We start from the raw sequence: 14,889 nt of genomic DNA, 5'->3' as shown, positions 1-14,889 counted from the left end.
GAGCCACCCAGCTTTGTCCTGGGCTCGGCTCTCAGCCTGACGCTGGAGCTCCCTGTCCTGCGTGCCTTGGCTGCCATGCCAGCGGAGGGAATGGCACTCGGCGTGACCCTGCGGGAACTAGACTGTGTGTCATGTTCATGAGGTATTAAAGAATGTAAATGTTAACTCATTGCTCCCGCTGCAAGGGATGTGCAGTCTGAGGGCTCGGCCTTGAAATGAGAATTTTAAGAAACTTCCTGTTTCACAAGGAGGAATAAAACAGACTGCTTAAAGGTGGAAGAGATGAAATGCAATCAAAGGTTCAGGTGCCTTTTTTTTTTTTTTTTCCCTTGCTAGCTTTCTAACCTGGAGTACCAGCAATTAGCTTTTGTCCAGGTAAATTTGAAAGACCCCATTTTAAAATTAATACCTATGTATGGCTTTAATCTGGGGAAAATAAAGTCAATTTTTCTCCTGATGGTTTAATGCTCTCAGGCAAACAGTTTAACAGCTAATTGAGACCATTATAAAAGTTATTAGTGACAAGATACAAATATATAAGCATGCAGCCCTTTATTTTTGTAAAGATCTTTGCTTATCATAGTTCTGTATATTACATTATGGTGTTATACAAATAAATTTATTTACAAAACCATGAGCTATGGAAGCTTTTTGCATTTGTTCCTATTTGACTGATAGCCATCTTTTTCAACCCTTCCCCATATATATTTTTAAGCATGCATAAAAATTAACTTTGGTGTGGTAAAACTACTCTATGTGCCCAGCCACATACAGTATTTATTTATTTATATATATTTATAGATATGTACAAAAGTTTTGCCAGTATACAGAACAGTACAGAAGTGTACATTTTAAAATCCACATTGCAATACATTAATGGGTTACCAGGTCTCAGTGAAATAAAACTGAAGGAAAAAGGGTGGATTTAGCTAAGAAAAAAAGTAATCAGCAACTACTACCTATATGTGTAAAAGAATTTTTTTTTTTTTTTCTTGCCTGGCAAATTCTTAAATATAATCTGAATGGCAGTGCAATAGGTTGAGTTGCCTCATACACACTAAGACCAGTCTTGTTCTGTTTCTTGTGTAGAGGTTTACTGTCCAGCATCCTACTTTCAAATGTACATTACAATAGTATCAAAATGTTTTGGCAAAAAGATCTCGAAAGGAACCGTGACATTTGTTGACAAAAATAGAAATCTGTAACAAAGCTAAATAACACCAAAATAAAAGAAAAATATTTTAGTTTCAGTTTTACAGTTGTGTATAATCACACTTCAGTATATCTCTGTTCACTTCTAGTCCCCATAATGAAAAATAGCTTTATACAAAACAACTTACTAAATTTTTAACCATACATTTTCCCATGCTCAGTACACAGCTGTGCACACGCAGTCAAGTTCACTCACACACCTTCACACTTTTTTGTAAGAGGTGCTGCCTATAGGAAGAAAACACTTTTATCATTACAACAGCAACAGAGTTTTACAAAAAAGCTTCACTCTAATCTAGTGTAGTAATTCAGTATTTAGCACGTGATTAGTATTAAGCCTCCAGCAATACAGCAAAATGGTTACATTCCCTGGTTAAAATATTGGCTGCAGATTCTTTGAAAATGAACAAAAAGCCTTGGTGAACTTGCACGCGTGCTGTGCTTAGCCTTTAGGATGGCTCCTTGGCTGTGGATGGGGTGGACTTGCCGGCATTTCCGTTCTGCGCCTTGTAGCTGGTGAAGCTAGGTGTGTGGATTGTCCTGATGCTCTTCATACCTTGGTTCAGTGAGGTGGGAGAGGTAGAGGAGGGGGGGGGAGGTAGAGGAGGAGGAAGGAGGGGGTGGCCGGCCGTTTTGAGTCTGTAGTGAGAACGAGAGATGGTGACCTTTCCCTGGGTAAGTGGGGCTCTGGAACTTGGAGGAGCCGTTAGAGAGAGAGGGGATGAGGGAGGTAGAGTAAGTTATGCGACCTGTCTGCGGACCGAGAAGGTTAGAGGAAGGAATGGAGGTTTTAGTAGGTGGATTAAGAGGGTTAGAGCTGTCACCGCTAGAAGCAGGTGCTGAGCTGCTTTTCCCAGAAGTGGGAGAAAAGGCTGGGATCTTAGAAGCAGGTAGGGTAGGGGAAGTAGCCTTATAGTCCCCACCAGCTTTCTTAGCACTTCCATTAGCCTGCAAATAAAGACGGCAGGAGACAGTTTGTCAGAAAGCCAGTAACACGATAAACCAACAGGACCTGGGAAAACAGCCCTACAGAGAATGAGAATTAACAGTTTGAGGCCTGAGCTAAGTCTTGCAGCCATGGACTGGACCTGGTAGAAAACCCAAAGTGCCCAACAAAGAGTGCATAGACAGAGAGAAAGAGCCAACAAAGCTTTTGTGAGAAGGTGCGACCTATGGGTTAAGGACCGGTCACTACATTGGCCATGCTTCAGGGTTATTAACGTGTGAATAGACATGTCTGGCCGGAGAGTTAATGTGCATCTACTGCCATCTATTACACCGACAGGTTAGTGTCCAAGGCTTCCTGTAAAGACACTCTGAACAGAAGCATTCCCAGCTCTCCTAAGGAACCGCCACATTTACCAAAGGGAAAGTAAACAGGTAGTTGACATCTTAACATTACAGCTGAATACCACAGTTTAAGAAAAAACAAAAAGAAAAAAAAAGCAGCAGGTGTTTTATTGCAGACATGCATGCACAAGCATGGTGAAAAAGATCAGTAGGTACTGTCATGCCCCCAGGATCCAGGACGTCCAGTTAGACCTCAATCGAAAGTCAGGCATCCGTTATTTGGTATAATCTCAGTCAGTTACTGGAGTTTTTAAATAAACAAACAACATGGAATGTCCATCCAAACACTGGGTTTAGGGTAAAACTACCTGTCTGTATTGGCGTGGATCCTGCAGCTTGTGTTGTTTGCCTGCTTTCTCCATGCTTCCTTGTCTAGTTTTCGAAGCCATGGGGACCGGCATCCGGCTTGTCTGCGAGGCAGCGCTGGAGCCCTGCGGAAACGAGTGGAGGGGCAGGGAGGGGAGACAAGGAGAAGGCGTGATCAGTACCGGTGTGCTTGAAGAGGAGACTGCACACCATGCGCCGAAAAAAAGCCACAGTACTACATGCAGGGAAAGTTCAGGAGCTTCACACCACAGGTGTTAATTTCCAGAATCAATGGAGAAAACTGCTCAGCTACTGATCAGCCTGGATTTCATGTCAGTGACGCTTGTCATTTCACACAGCAGATTATTCGACCCAGCTCCCCTGCATTTGCCCATCACCAATCAGCAGCAAAGATTAAAAAAAAAAAACCAAACCCAATGGTCTATTAGCTGTTAGACACCTTGTGGGGAGCCCAAACAAGCCACCTGAAAGGAAGCAACCAAATCACAAGACCCTCTTGTTTAATGGTGATTATTGCAGATTTTAGAAAGCAGCTGGAGGTTTGATTTCTTGGACTAAGGTACCTTACGTGAAGTGGCTGGGATTGACGGAGGGGGCTCTACACCAGCAAGGCTCTCATCCAGCACTACAAGCTCTCGGGATGGGGTCTCTGGTACTATCTGGGCAGAGAAGGGGACAGTGCTTCCCTCAGAGCTGTATGTGTTTTCAGGGATAGATTTTGGACTCATTTCACTGATGGTGTTTTCCAGCTGCTTTATAGTCTGCTCAAGGCTGTCTAGCGTTCGGTATGTACTCTGTCGAATTTCATCAGTCCTAGACAGGGACACTGCAGCTCCGGGGAGTCCCTCTTGCTTCCCAGAAGGACTTTTGTCACTGTCCTCAGGCTGAGACCTGGTGATTTCAAATCTCTTTGCTTCCTTATGCTGCTTCAGGGTCCCATCTTCCTCCTCTTCTTCATAGACCACAACCTGCAAGGTCTTCTTCCCAGTCTTGGTTCCTGTCCGTATCGCCTGCGTCAAAGCAGCCAGCTGCTTTTTAGGGAATTTGAATTTAAACTTTTTCTTAGAATCCTGCCTGCTGCCAAACTGATCGGCAGAGTCCAAGTTTGCTTCTGTGTTTAGCCCATAGATCTGACGGTATTTGTTAAAATTCGTCTTTGTACTTTCCTCCTCTGCAGGAGGTCTGGTTTCTGCAGAGTCAGAGGAAGACTGAACATTAAATATGTACTGCTCTTTGAGACCGTGAGTCACTGAATAGTCCGCAATTGCTTTTCTGTCATTAACTACCAGTGGTTCTTCCTTCTGGCTCTCAGGGATTTCACGTGCTTCATTTTCTTCCTCCTCCTCTTCCTCTTCTATCTTTTCGTCTGTCATCATTTTCTCCAACTCCTCATCACATTCCTCAAAAATTGTAGAAAGCCGCTTATACGCTGACCTAATATCCATCGGTTCATCAAAAATGATGATGACAGGTTTTTTGTCCAGGCACACCACCGGCTCTTCGCTGTCTGTGTTTTCTGGGATACCCTTCTCCAATGCCATGTCCTTTCTCGCATCGATGTTCACTGTCTGCACATCTCCACCTTTCCGGCTGACTATATCGTGAACTTCCCCACTCGAGAGGACCTGGACGGCTGTTTTAGTAATCATGAAGGCAATGTTTTCTGTGGGTGGGTTGTCTTCACTTGGAGAGCTAGCTGGAGACTCTGTCTCTTCAATGCTGTTCACACTATTACTTCTGGACGCTTTGGGTCTTAGCACAACCTGATTGTAGTTGACTGCAGAAGCTTCTTGCTCCTGCGAGGAAGGTTGAGGCCCCGTAGCCTCCTGCGTGTGCCTCATGAGAGGGGCAACGCTGCTGATGGGGATATGCTTGCCTGTGCTCTGCAAGGCTTCACCCTGTGGCAGGCCCTGGTGAGCATCTCGTGAGAGTCTGTAGTTTGGCTTTTGTTTTCCAGTTTCAACAGCTGGAAAATGGGATCCTAAAATATCTTGAGCCCCTCTTCGTTTGTCATCCTCTAGCAAGCTGACACCAGACAGGTTTGTGCTCATGTTCTGAAGGTTTTTCTTAGAATAGTCTCTACTGTCTACAAACAAACCCTTGCTAAATGTAGGACTGTCATTCATTGAAAAGCCAATTTTACTCTCAGCTGTGCTGGAGGAATCAGAACCCAATTCTTCTTCAGTTTTCCCTTCCCTCTTCTCTTTAGGATGGTCACTATCTGTGGGAGATCCTGTTGTAGCCCCATACACCTAAGGGGGAAAGTCGGATTACTTAGTTATTCAGGGCTGTTACCTTTACAGGACTTTTTTTCCCCAAAATTAATCATCATATGCTCAGGGGAAGTGCAGACCTCGTGAACTCACCACTCTGTTTACTGCTGCAGAGGCATGTCTGAAGTTGTCATCTGATTCCTGTCTGTCTTCGGGGCAAAATTCCAAATTCTGGCAGAACAGTGCATGATGTTACTGCTCAGTTCTATGCATGTGGCCAGCATGGGTTGTTACCTAGGGCTCCTGTTTTAACAAGGCCTCCAGAATATGCAAAAGCACACCAATTACCTTATTTCCAACACAGTGCTACTTTGACCTGTTCACTGTACAGCTAAAAAAAAAATCCCTAGTCTGTATAAGATTGAAGTTGAAAAGATTCACAGTATCTGATTAAGTTCTGCTGGGACACATCAAAGGGAGCTTGATGTAGAAGGGCTGACAGCAGGGCGCTACAGCTTGCTAGCTCACTGGAGAGCCAAATATGAGAGTCTGGCTAGCCTTGAAAGGAAGTTTTGTACTGGTAAAAGCTGATTTTCAAATTACAACATTTTGCTGCTTCTAATGTTGCTCACACCTGAGCAGCACAGTCAATATGATCACAGTCTGAGCATTTCTAAATCCTTGCTGCAGCTTAAAAGTACTCCTTCAAAATAACCAGCGGCACCCTGCAGCGCCTGTGGAAGTGCAGAATGAAACATTGAGCTACATTTATACTCCAAACATCACACAGAGAGGTCATCCACTAGCTCAAAAGTAGTATATTCCCAGCAATGCAAATTTAAGGGGAATTTCCTCTTTATTTTCAAATGAGCTCCCCCTGGAGTTGCTGTTTCACAATACCAGGCTTTTCTTTGGGGCTTGGTTTGCTAAGTGCTAGTGACAGCTTAGGATAAACACCAATCATCAGGGTGAGGGAATGACCTGAAGAGACACCATGCCTCTGAACGAGCAAAAGAGAAATCTACAGTCAAAAGACGGCTCGCCAAGAAGGAAATGAATCTGGCCCTGAGTGCCTGAAGGCAGTGAGCCAAAAGTGTTACTGCTGACATTGCTTGAGACTAGAAGCTGACTCCTAATGCACCAGAAGGACAGATTATACTTAAATGAGCATCAAGATGTGCAGAAGATCAGTCAGGAGAGTTGCCATCCCAGCTGAGATGAATAAGTGACGGTACAGAAATCCACAGGTTGGCTAGTGCATGCACTCCCCATGCATACAGAGGTTCACAAGGTATAGTTTCTACATCTCATGGGATATTTTCTTATATACTGTCTGAGGATTTTACACAGAAAAACTTCACACACAATCAAAATGTAGGAGTAAGTCAGCAATAGACCAGAGTCACAGTTCATCTCTACAAAGGCTTATTAGCAGTAACAAGGCTGTGCAGCGCTCCACAGATACCTTGACAACCCTCATATTTCTAAATAAGGAGGAGCTATCACGCAAACCAGCGACAGCCAGTGAGGCATCAGTGGGCAGGCTGACACTGTCTGCACTTCGTGCTGAGAGCTGGTATCAGAACAAACCACCAGGGCTTGTGATCACCTCAGGCCCAGACTTGCTAAGTGGTGAGTGCCTCCCAGTCCCATTACATGTCAGAGCTCCCAGAATTAGGGCAGGCCATTTAATGGCACTTGTGGCCTGTGGATATGCTGACTCAGTGACTGAGTTCCCATTTCTCTCTATGTTTTTTTAGCAACTTCCACTTCTTGTTCCAAGCATCAGTGCTACATCTCCTGGTGTCATTGTACAACATATCTCATTTTAGGAAATGCTGCCTTTCTACTAAAAAATAAAACCACAACAAAATCCATTTCCTCTATGAGTTTAACATGACCATAAGGCTCCATATTTAAAGCCAATAAACACTCTGTCATGTCAGATGACAAAACCAGATCTCATTAACCTTAATTTCCTGGCCTCTGTGTTATTCCAATAAATAGCAGTTTATGGCAATTACTTGGCAGCACCTTTCAAAGAAACATTTGTGCTACAGGATGTGCAGTGTCTTGTGTGGTGGCCCAGGTTTTCATGTAACAATATGATCTTCTCATTTTGACCCCAGTAGTAATGAGGACGAATAGAGACACATTTACAATTTTATTTCTCTGTAACACTGTCATACACTCCACAACAAAGCAATTTTCCCTGTTACTCATACCCATGAACTTGTACCCTCACCCAGCCAGGTGTTTGCAGCTTTAGACCAGAACTGCTGTTTGGGTAGCTCCACGCCAAGTCCTTGTGTGCAGTGCCCTGACCTGGCAGCAGTACCTTCCGGGGGAGTATGGATTTTGATGCTAATGTATCAGACACCACCATGTGCTTTACAGCTGCAGTGCCCTATGCAGATGCAGCTAACTGTGGTTCTACAGAGGCTCTACAGAGGGACCTGGACAGACTGGATCGATGGGCCGAGGCCAACTGTATGAGGTTCAACAAGGCCAAGTGCTGGGTCCTGCACTTTGGTCACAGCAACCCTGTGCAAAGCTACAGGCTTGGGGAAGAGTGGCTGGAAAGCTGCCTGGCGGAAAAGGACTGTTGGTCAACAGCCAGATGAATATGAGCCAGCACTGCGCCCAGGTGGCCACAGTGGCCAACAGCATCCTGGCTTGTATCAGAAATAGTGTGGCCAGCAGGACTAGAGCAGTGATCGCCCTCCTGTACTTGGCACTGGTGAGGCCGCACCTCAAATCCTGTGTTCAGTTTTGGGCCCCTCACTACAGGAAAGACACTGAGGTGCTGGAGTGCGTCCAGAGAAGGGCAACGAAGCTGGTGAAGGACCTGGAGCACAAGCCTTATGAGGAGCGGCTGAGGGAACTGGGGTTGTTTAGCCTGGAGAAAAGGAGGCTGAGGGGAGACCTTATCGCTCTCTACAACTACCTGAAAGGAGGCTGTAGCGAGGTGGGGCTTGGTCTCTTCTCCCAAGTAACAAGTGATAGGACAAGGGGAAATGGCCTCAAGTTGCGCCAGGGGAGGTTTAGATTGGATATTAGGAAAAATTTCTTTACTGAAAGGGTTGTCAGGCATTGGAACAGGCTGCCCAGGGAAGTGGTTGAGTCACCATCCCCGGAGGTGTTCAAAAAGCACCTAGACAAGGCACTTCAGGACATGGTTTAGTGGGCATGGTTGACAGTTGGACTTGATGATCTTAAAGGTCTTTTCCAACCTAAACGATTCTATGATTCTATGATTCTGATTCTATGGTTAGGGCAGCTGGGTTCTCTGCCTTGGGGACCTGGCAAAGTAATTTTCTCTCTCCCTGCCTCAGTTTCTGTTAAATGAAGTTGAAGTACAATGTCTCCTATAAAATCCTTGGGAGCTACTCATGATGCTATGTCAGAAAAGGTACTACTGCTATTTGCTATTTGCAATTTGCATACACACACAACGTGCATGACAAATTTGAAATGCTGTGCTGAAGAGCTGTGTTTCCTTCCCTACCATACCCCCCCATCATTGCAAACTGGCATTCTGTCATGCCTGCACGACCCCCTAAACCCAGCAATGATTCAATTCATTATTCTTAAACTTAAAAAAGAGGACTGCAAAGGCAGAAATATTTGTCCTTTTCTGCATCGTGCACATTGGCTGCCCACTAAGACCAGTCAACTCAATTGACAACACCAGTCCAGACACAGCTGTGAAATTCACCCCAACTTGGCTATAGTGCCAGACACATGGTACCTCTTCTAAGTCCCGTGACCAAAGAGTGAATCTTGGCCATTAACTTTCAGAGTAAGGGCAAATTTGGCCCATCCACCCTTGACTCTGTCTTCCAATAAACTGAACGAGATTTCTGAATATCTAATAACTATTTCTGGGACCGCCAAATGAAACAAAATAAGGCAGAAATTCTCTAAAGTGGCTTTTGAGATTGAGAGGAACCACTGACTCTCCTCAAGACAAGAACAAGACTTAGGAGAGATGCTTCACCATCCATTGCCAGAACAGCATTGGAAGGATGTTTTAAGGAGTATGAGCATGTCTTTGGCAGAAACTGATGGATCCTCTTTTAATTTTGGTTTCACAGAATCATAAAACTTCATGCAAACATTGTATAATTGCTGATGAGACACATAATGTAGATTGATATAATGTTCCACATAAGCTTTTCTGAGCCATACTGAGATAAAAGGAAGGAAACCACTGAGCAGTGGTGGGTGGGGGTTAGAGAGAACAGGACACAAGATATAAGATTAGTTTTGAAGGAAAGAAGGTTATGCCAAGACCGGGTGGCATGTTTACAAACGCCACTTGTTACCTTCTTTTCCTTGTGATGCATTAAAGTCCCAGGCCTTATGTCTTTAACATGTGTGTCATTTCTGGACTGTTCAGCATGACTGTTTGAGTTTACATCCACAAAAGAGCACTTCTGGAAAGCCTAGGAAATAAATACTACAGGTTATCAGGAGACCAAGAGCTTTTACACAGAAATGTCTGGAGATGACCAACTTCAAAGAGACCATTTGTTTTTAGCATTCACAGCTCAACAATACTATCTACAAGCTCATGAGATAATAGAGATTTTAGACTATCAGACTAAGAGAAATAGGGCATCCCCTCCAGTCTGCCAAGATTGCACTCAAACTCATCACACTGATCTCAACATTCCCTGCAGGGAGATGAGCTTTTTTTTTTTTTTTTTTTTTTACAGATGGGGAGATGAAGGCACACAGAGGTGCTGCAAACTATCCAAACTTAAGTAGGAAGCCCATGACAAACTTTGGGTTTGTGACAGTACCTACTTCCTAGTGGCTGATAATCATGCAAGAGCTACATATCTCCACTTCTCCCCACACAAACTGTTATTAAAACTTTAGACTTGGAGACATGTGTCTGCCACAGTCTTCACTAACACTCCAGATAGTGACAGTCCCAACATATGGGCTTGGGGACCACTGGCCTCCCACCATGTGTACCCCAGGGCATGGCCTGGACTTTTCAGCGCTTTATCTTGCTATCCTCTTTCCATTTCCTTTGGGTTTCTCTATTCAACTGGCTCCCAGATCCGGAGGCACAGAACTATCAGTGCCACCACTGCACAATGCTGGCTGCAAGTTTTCATCACCAGGATTTCCGCAGGTCCCTACTGGCATGGTCTGCCTTCAGTAAGATGTACAGGCAGGACATCTCTGCCAGCCAGAAGAATGAGGGAGGAGTGCTTATGGGAGTCAAACACACGATGATATGCAAGATTATATTCTTATACCATGTATTAGGGAAATTAGTTAATTCCTGGCAACTTTCATGAAATTAATAGCCCTGATTACAGAGTAGAATCAGAGCTGTTCTTTAAATATTGTATTCCTCATATGTATTGCATGTTTATGCAAAATCAGAAAAGTAACAATAATGAAAAAATACAGTGCAAAAATCAGAGTGTACAGTTTCTTTTGGTTTTCCGTTACATCCTATTTGTGTGTGTTTATAGACTAGAGTATCTAAGACAACATGAAACTATTAGAAAAAGTAATCTCGCTCCTCATAATACAGGATATGGCCTTTCCCCAGCTTACCCAACTGTGAGACCAGTGATATGTTCTTGAGTTAGGCATACCATCTACAATAGCATCCTCAAAGTCCTTCAGACTTTAAGTGATGAAGAAGCCACTATTTCCCTTGGTAATTTGTTTATTTATCACCTTTGCTCTGAAATATCTGTAATAGTGTCCAAATACAGTTTGTGCTACAGCAGCTGATTATTATTATGCCTTTTCCTCCTAGATTAAAAAGGTACTTCCCATGAAAGTACCTCCACATTGTACTCAAGTCTCTTCTGAACCTTCATATTCTTAACAGCTTTTTCAAATGGGGGACTTAATCATGGATGCAGCAGCCCATTGCAGATCTCACTGATCCTGCACACAGAGGTAAAAACACTCCCTTGTTGTCACATGTACACCCAAAGCAGACACTAATTTTGTGGCAACAGCACTGACCTGGGAGGTCCTGGCAACTTGTTACTGCAAATCCTGTTTCTTTCCAAGACATGCAGTTGTGGTCTGGCCTATATTTTGTTGTTCTTCATGCAGACTTTATATTTCAGTGAATGTATTATGATCATTAAGTGATTGCTAACATCTCCCTGCTCTCATACTTCACTAGTTTGCATTAAGCTTATTTAAACAGTAAGGATTTTAAATGTATTTCCAGGCTGTTGATGAAGATACAGAGTGACACTGGGCCTGTAGCTGATCCCTGTGGGACCTGACTATAAACACCTGCATCAAGGGCAGCACTTTCAGAGCCAGACAGCTCTCAATCATCCTATGATAGGTTTTTTTGTATATTCTGTGGTGCTAGATTTTTATTAGAATGTTGTATGATGTTTGATCAAATGACTGACTTACAAAAATATTTATAGGTATACAATTCAGTTTAAGCAGTCAAACCTGTTACCTGATCAAAGAGTGTTGTTTGCTTTGACAGATCTGTGTTCCATTACAATGTGTTTACTAGCATAACTGTTTATGCCTGTCCTTTAGTTCTTCACTGATTGAATCCTGTCCCTGATTTTCCACCATTCTGCCTGTGACTGATATCAGACTAATGAGCCTGTAGCTCCTGGATCAAGCAGTTTGCCCTTTCTAAAATATGGCACTCTGTCAACCTTCTAAAATATACCCGGTATTTTGGGTATTGGTTTAAAATGAGCACTGCTCATGCCCCAAACTAGCATTTAAACACTCATTCCCTGTTGAGCTACCATGCCTATTTCTCCTCTTTAGCTCCCCTCAGCCCCCCTTTATAGACCTTAACCTCCACTTCATTGTCACCAGTTGCAAGGCAGCCAGGTTGCTTTCCTAGACAGGACATAATGTGACAGTTTCACTGTCCCCAGCTCTCCTGTTGCACTGGCCATTAGCACACAAACAGGGGATAAGGGTAAACCACTGTTCTCACTCCCTGCTAACCAGGTGTCTGAAGCACTGGTGGGTGACAGCTGAGCAAAGGGGCAGGGTGGACCCATCACGTGTAATGGTTACTGCTTAAAGTCCGCATCTCCTGTGCTGCAAATGCTCCCTGGGCAGCACCAAACCCACCTCTTGGCAGGTGGACAGCAGGGATCATCTCATGTCATTAACAGTGCTCTGAAACACCCCAACATCAGAAGTTATAGCCAGTTAGTTAAGCTGATCCACATCTCCTTTCCTCGTGTGGGCATGGAAGAGAACAGATGGTGCCCCTGGGAAGCTGGAGCTTGCTGATTGTAGCTAGAATAGTTGGCTTTTAGTGCAGCATCACCATCACTGAACTAAACCGGCCTATGTGCTATCAGGCAAAGGACCAGCAAGAGAGCACTACTTCTATGCCACTGGCAGAGTAATGTACCAGTTACACAACAGGGAACAGCAAGTGTTTCAACATTCAAACACTCTGGGAAACATTGGACCATAGCACAGAACAAGTGAGCGCAGCCCACCAGGAGCAGACCCCGTAGTCTCTGTTCCCACCAATGTTAACATGAATGACGGACTCTCACCACCTTGCTGGTCTGGTACTAAGTGAGAAATGCTAGGCCAGGGACAATCATGCCAAATGCACACCAATATTTTACTTGTCCCATCTACATATGTAAGATTCTCCAGTGGCAACCACTGCATTCTTGACCATTCTTTTAGCTCCAGACCTCTTGAACAAAATTTGGGCGGTGCTTACAAAACATGTACCACCCAGTACAATAAAGTGGGACCGGGTGAGACTGGAAGACCTACTTTCCTTCACGTTCTGAGCTAGAAATTGTGCTGAGGCCCTAGAAGTGATATTGGGCACAGGTGTCTTCATGTGCAACCCAAAAGGCATACCTGTAATTCTGCCATTATTTTATCTCCTTCCTCTTCCTCTTCGTCTTTTGCAGCTGATGCTACATCATGTCCTGTGCTCCGAGACAATGCCTGATCCTCTTTAGGGGCTTTGGATTGTGCTATTTGCCCAGCATCTTCACTGCATTCCTACAAGGGGATGAGAAAGCACAGTCAGACAATATAGTTGAGCCCTCCTGATGCAAAGCAAACACAGAAAATTCAACACTACTGCAACTCCCCTGTTGCAAGGTCCCTCTTCCTTTTTAAAGAGACTGCTACTTCATCAGTTTGAAAGCAACCAATATTGCTGATGTGATAGCATGTGCATAGATTAAAAAGCTTCCTAACTTGGACTTCCCTCCACTTCCTTCAGAGAACAGATGGGGAAAGGAAGCCCAAAGAAACTAATTTGCAACATTTTTGTAAAAATGCCCTCAAATCTGAGCTGATCTTCCCCATCTGTGTAAGGCAAGCTTTTTTTTATTTTTAATCTTCTTACCACTCTAAATGAAAGCAGCCTGTGACTCGCTTTCTACATTGCTAGGATATAAGAGCAGCAAGACTCCTGTAAACAGAACTGATCAAACCTCACTTGTTCATTTGGCCTAACAGTAGTGTTTCCTGGTAAGCAGTTTCAGTAGCCCTCCAGGATGTAGCTCTGTCCCAACTTATTTTGTGGTTTATAGACACAACCCAAGCCTAGGGATGCTTCTCTGTGCCAGCCACTTATCAACAGTCTGATTGCGTAGAGTCTCATCATCAAACCTTGACAGCAGCAGCCTCTTTTCTGGCTGCATAGATGACATCTCCTGATCTCGTTGTGGTTAGTCCTGACCCTGGCAGGTAACTGCGCCGTGGAGGTGGAGGGGGTGGAGACTTGGTCAGCTTGTCATTATCCTGTTCTCCATCAGGAACTTCTTCTGCAGGTAAACAGAGCAGCACAAAGTGAGCATAGGTGAAGAAGGGGAAAAAAGTATATGCATCCCTGCCTCAACTGGAAAGGAAAAATATGTCTTAAAAGGTCCTACTGCTGAATATATATGAATAGAAACACATTTGGGATTCAAGTGGAACCGCCTTGAATGAAAGTAAACAGTGCTGCACTTGCACAGAGAAACTGGGTCACTTCACTCAGAAGTTTTCAGTAAAACTCCTGTCCTCCATGCCACTGTAGCTGGGTTTCAGCCCTTGGTGTACAAGTGTGATAGCAGAGAACATATTTGTAGATTAATCACTTGTAAAGAAACATATAAGGTGCAGGTTCAGCTGGGTACCTGCTTACAGGTAGTGCCCCATAGTCTCCTTTGAAGGCATGGCCACTGACATGGATACTAGCAAGACACCAAGCCTGGAGGCTTCTCATTGTTCTCAGGAATTCTGAGGCAACAGCACACATTTCTGCTCTGCCTGGGAGGTACTGCCGGCAAGGTGCTAGGAGAGGAACTGAAGAGTTTTGTCCATCTTATAGCTGGACAAAACTAGCTAAGTTCAGACAAAGGGTGAGAGAGAAAATGTAAACACTGCTCTAGAGATGCCACCTCTGCAGTTCAATGAGTCCTCTCACCCCTGAACAGGGCAGGGGACCACCAGGGGCAACTGTACTTCCTCCTCTTCTAAGACAGCATTTATTTTCACTTAACTTACTACTAACTATTCCAGGAATGCATAGTTTTGCCTTTGAATTATCATATAAGAGCCCTATGTATATTTTGCTAACCCACAAAGATTCAAATACTAAATACAACAGCTGAGCAGAGCCAGTCCTTGCTTTCCGAGGAGAGTCTTCCGAGAGAAGACCAGTTTCTCCAACTAGCATTCCCCCCAGCCCCCACGATGCTTCCCCACCCAGCTGCCACTTCCTCTTCCCCACTGTCACTGGACAGCATTTTTTCCAGAAGCAGCATTACCCTGTTTG

General features: G+C 44.2%; 1 protein-coding gene across 1 annotated transcript in view; it reads right to left on the bottom strand.

Annotated features, from left to right (window-relative positions):
• Positions 1-535: 535 nt before the first annotated feature.
• KIAA1217 (KIAA1217 ortholog) overlaps positions 536-14,889 on the bottom strand; it is a 187,883-nt gene continuing 173,529 nt past the window's right edge. Inside the window, 8 exon segments of the mRNA XM_030008522.2 lie at positions 536-1,805; positions 1,807-2,160; positions 2,871-2,993; positions 3,453-5,141; positions 5,256-5,333; positions 9,431-9,550; positions 12,975-13,121; positions 13,740-13,894. Of these exon segments, the coding sequence (XP_029864382.1) occupies positions 1,662-1,805; positions 1,807-2,160; positions 2,871-2,993; positions 3,453-5,141; positions 5,256-5,333; positions 9,431-9,550; positions 12,975-13,121; positions 13,740-13,894 (2,810 nt within the window). The 3' untranslated portion in view covers positions 536-1,661.

Source organism: Aquila chrysaetos, chromosome 3 (genome assembly GCF_900496995.4).
Source record: "Aquila chrysaetos chrysaetos chromosome 3, bAquChr1.4, whole genome shotgun sequence".
NCBI lineage: Eukaryota > Metazoa > Chordata > Aves > Accipitriformes > Accipitridae > Aquila > Aquila chrysaetos.
This window is presented reverse-complemented; position numbering and strand designations above follow the sequence as displayed.